This window comes from Rhagoletis pomonella, unplaced genomic scaffold, assembly GCF_013731165.1.
Source record: "Rhagoletis pomonella isolate Grant_MI unplaced genomic scaffold, Rhpom_1.0 Rhpom_scaffold_05810, whole genome shotgun sequence".
NCBI classification, from domain to species: domain Eukaryota; kingdom Metazoa; phylum Arthropoda; class Insecta; order Diptera; family Tephritidae; genus Rhagoletis; species Rhagoletis pomonella.
The window spans coordinates 6,703-11,175 of record NW_023464348.1 but is presented as its reverse complement, the minus strand read 5'-3'; the positions used below and the strand labels follow the sequence as shown (position 1 = coordinate 11,175).

General features: G+C 34.6%; 1 protein-coding gene across 1 annotated transcript; it reads left to right on the top strand.

Annotated features, from left to right (window-relative positions):
• Positions 1 to 19: 19 nt before the first annotated feature.
• On the top strand, positions 20 to 2,499 carry LOC118755285 (neurobeachin-like). Its single transcript, XM_036490130.1, has 2 exons — positions 20 to 198; positions 2,250 to 2,499. The coding sequence occupies exons 1-2, from the start codon at positions 20 to 22 to the stop codon at positions 2,497 to 2,499; spliced, it is 429 nt and encodes a 142-aa protein (XP_036346023.1).
• The last annotated feature ends 1,974 nt before the right edge of the window (positions 2,500 to 4,473 follow it).

The following is a 4,473-nucleotide window of genomic DNA, read 5'->3' as shown; positions in this document are numbered from 1 at the left end:
CATACATGCATATTTCATAATGTTTAATACTACACTTCTCAAACACTCTTTTTTGCAGGACGTTAAAGCTGTAGTCACACACTCAATACATTGCACACTAAATTCCATTGGTGGCATACAGGTACTCTTTCCATTATTCTCGCAACTGGATATGGCGCATGAGGGCATTAGCGATATAAAACGTGATCCAACGCTGTGGTGAGTATTTTTACCAGAGACCCAAATTTATTATTATCCTAATATTTGAGTTCAAAAACGTCGCCTTGTTTTTTGAGAGAAATTTTTTTTTCGTCTTTGTATAATAATTATTTACGAGAAATATATTTTTTCGTCTCGCGGGACGATTGTTTTCAGATGGAAATTATTTACGACTCTTGATAATAATTATATGGGACTTTTATTTTTCTCGTCTCGCGGGACGATTATTTCAAGACGATAAACATTTACGTCCCACGTTTTCCTTAATAGAGTCGGTACATGTACCGCCAATTTCACGAAATTAAACGAAAACATCTCCGAACTCGATTATTGGAATTGGACTTGCTAACACCTGGCAACCCTTTTCAAAAAACTAAAACCATGTAAAAGCAAAGTCCTTTTATTTGATAACTGATTTTTGAAAATCGAAAGAACGATACAGATTTGATGACATGAACAATCGTGGCGTTAAATATTTAACGCGTCTAATCTCCGCAGTGCTGCAGAATTCTCTTTCGCACTCCACGGCTTCTCTTCTACGCTTGAAAGTTGCAAGCGCTCAACCAATTTCTTGCCGCTTAAGCTCATATGAATACGAAGCTCTTGTATAAAAATGCGTGTATACATGTCTATGCATAACCATAGATTCGTAATATTCCATGCAATTCCATTATTGCATTCCTCTTTAGTTTACTCCAGCGCATAGCAATGCAATTTCTTACATGTTTGCCTTACACAGAGAAAAAAAAACAGCAGGTGGTTGAAAAGGCTAGCTACGAACAACGTAAACAGCCCATGTGCAAAATGTGACAGCCAACCCGTGTACTCTACTACAACAGAAAAAAGGAGAGCTTCGGTGGGGCCATTCCGTCTTAAGTCTCACTAAAGTCACGTTATGATATACTAAAAAAAAAACGCTTTAAGTGATTTTGATGTGCGTTCCTTCCGAAGGGCCAATCATTGACTCAGATCCCAAAAGACTAGGAGTTTCGCAGTCGACACTTACTTCTGCTTACATTGGCAAAGGTTTTTCAAGAGGAAGAAACGAGAGATAAAAAGTCATGGGCGCGGAGAGCTTGAGATGCTAGCAGGCAGGAATGCAGCTCGGAGATTATATTAGAAAATAAAGCAGCATTCGCTGAATGGTTTTCAGACCGGAACTGGTTTCTATATAGGCGAAGTATCGCTTTTCCAGTAGTGAAGATGCTCGAGGCCTTGCTATGCTCGCACTTAATCTATTACTTGACGTCAGCGAAGTGGTAGCGCTGAATTTGTCAAAGGCGTTAAACACGATTACCATTCCACGCCTCCTTTCCCCGAAGATTGGGAGCAAAAGGTTGAAAGCATACTAAATAATTGAATCTTATTAGCGTCGCTTCGTCACGCATGGAAAATCCAACATTGCAATGCATTGGCTAGATCAGCACAGTTTTAAATACGCTTTTGATAGTACAAAGAGGAGCTGCCTCTATGGCGCAATTTTTAATATGGCTATATAGACTGAAGATGAGCACAACCGTCCGCTATTTTCCATTAGGGAGGGACTTATTCGAGCCGCACGAGGCCAAACGAAAAGCAGAGCCCTATATCTTTCACAAAGCTCGTCTGATGTCTGTCGTTTTTAATAACGAAAAAACCTGGAAGATGACGATCAATGATGAGAAGGCTTTGTGAGCTTTCGAGAGAATTATTATATGTAGGATCGACTCGATTAGGCGATAGGTACAGAAGAATATGGAATGATGTGCCAAATAAGAAATAAAGAAAAAACATGCAGTATTTCTGCTGCTAGGCACATCAATGATGGCACAAATTTTTTTTCCGCATACAATTTTTTTGAAGAAATATTTCATTTAAAGTATAAATGCAGAATTTTTATTGCTGCTGATGGTTTACAATTTGAATTTTTGTACAACAGCTTTGTTTAAAAAAACTGCAACTGCTAAAAATATAGAAATTAAAATTTTTATCTTTACGCGTATCAATGAGCTGTTTTGAATACTTGCATTGACCAAAATTGTATACGATTCTTCTTTTTCTCATATTTGCAGTTCCAAACTTTTGGGTTTCATTTGCGAATTAGTCGAGACGTCACAAACCGTACAACAACATATGATACAGAATCGTGGATTCCTAGTCATTTCGTTTATGCTACAACGTTCGTCGCGCGAACACTTAACTTTAGAAGTTTTGGGTTCATTCTTAAATTTAACCAAATATTTGGTGACATGTCTATCGGCGAATAGTGACTTATTATTAAAGCAGGTGAGTTTTGCGAATATTCCAATAAAATGCAAATGAGAAAAACGTAAACTTTTATGAATTTGAAAAAATTATTTATGTGTATACTATATATGTACATATGTATGTATGTATTTATATGATGTGCATATGTACATATAATTGAATTTACTATGTATAAAAATGTAAAATTTATTTTAAGTACATATGTACTTTAGGGTGGTCATTAAAGTCAAATTTGTGATTTTTTCAGTCTCACCCGTTCAATCGGTAACACCACTGTCACAGATATCACATATAAATTTTGGTCCCAATTGTGCATGTAGCATAGGGGGCCAAAGTTCAGATTCCTCTATGGAGACTCAAAAAATTAAAATTAGTTATTTTTTTTTTCATATAATACCAACACCGATACTGCCATAGTCGAGGATATCACATATAAATTTTAGTCCAGATTGAATTCGGCTAAGACGTCGTCATTGAGTTATTTGAATTTAGCCCCCCTGTGCGACACGTCTTAACCGTCTCCAATGGGAACCAAAATTTATATGTGATATCTCCGAATATAGTAGCATCGAAGTAGGGGTTGAGGCTTAAGCTGATGTAAAAATTTGATCCGTACATTTAAGGGCCACCCTAATATGCATATATATGTATGCGCATAGACTAATATGTAGGCATACGTTTGTAATTTTATTTAAAACAAATTTATGTATGTGTTTGCTGTGTCATAACTTGCCTGCGCATAGCTGGCATGAATATATGTACTTATTTATGTAAGTGCGTATGTATCTACATTAGGTTGGTCATTAAAATACCGAAAAACTAAATATTACATTGAGCATGATTTTCTTTTATTCTACGTGCAAAATAATAAAAAAAAAATAGAACTTGCGACCAGGGTTTGAAAAAAATAAAAAATACAAATTCATAAACTCGTTGATTTATAGCCAGGCAAAGTCAAAATTCTGTCGAATTTTTGCGTATTAAAAAAAAAATCACACCCTGGTAGCGTCCAAAATTTTTTTTTTTAATTATTAAATTTTCGTGAATATCTCAATTTTACACGTAGAACAAACTAAAACCGTGCCCCATGATATTTGATATTGATGTTTTATGCACTACCCTTATGTACATATGCATATTTATTTGTATAAATTGCCTTGTTCAAGTGTCTATAAATTCTTATGTGCAATCTGATTGCGATTGGCTGTAACTTTTGCTGAACTTTTAGGTATACATATACATAAAATATACATATATACATATATACATATAAATAACTGTATTTTACAGCGTTAAGTAGGTCTTAAAAAGCGAATGCATGAAGTGTTTATTTTAATGAATTTTAAATTATTTCATAAATTTTTAACTTTGCAAATATTTTGCTGTGTCGCCTACTCTATCTTTAATGAAAATTTTTACTTACTTTGTATTTCTTTCTTTTATTTAAATTTTTATATAAATGTCTACAGTTAAGCGTGGCCTTGCGATTTCCATATAAAAAAGTAAACATAATTTGGCTTAATTATAAAAGATATTTATTTACATATAAGTTCCCTTCGATATACTCAGTTAGTGGCTCTCATATTAGTTTGGTTAATTGAGCGCTTTTGTGCATAAATATTTATGTATGTAGTTTCATGTATGCAAGTAAGTTTGTATGCCACATCAGTGTGCACCCGGAGCCACGGTGCGTATGAGCAACATCTGAGCTTGAATGAAAAAGTATTTTCAGATGTACATGCATATGTACATATTTGTGTTTGGGTGAAATTAGCTTAAAGAATCTTTTACCCTTTTTCACCTTGCCTTACTACTTTCCCAATTTATTTTAAACATCCTTGATATCGTATTTTGTTTACTTTATTTGTTCCCCTTTCCATTTTAACCTTGAGTTTCTCCTCTGCAGAATTGCGCCACCCTATATGCTACCAGTTAGTTACTTGATATGAGCACACTTTTTGAGTACGAGTTTTACAAAATTTCTTATAACGTTTATTGCATGTTGTTCCCTATCGTAAATTGGCTTTC

What these genes read in the sequence shown, in the direction of transcription:
- LOC118755285 (XM_036490130.1), top strand. Translation starts at nt 20, where the DNA reads ATGTTTAATACTACACTTCTCAAACACTCTTTTTTGCAGGACGTTAAA. An exon ending in AAACGTGATCCAACGCTGTG is followed by an intron (nt 199 to 2,249) that starts GTGAGTATTTTT and finishes TCATATTTGCAG; the next exon opens with TTCCAAACTTTTGGGTTTCA.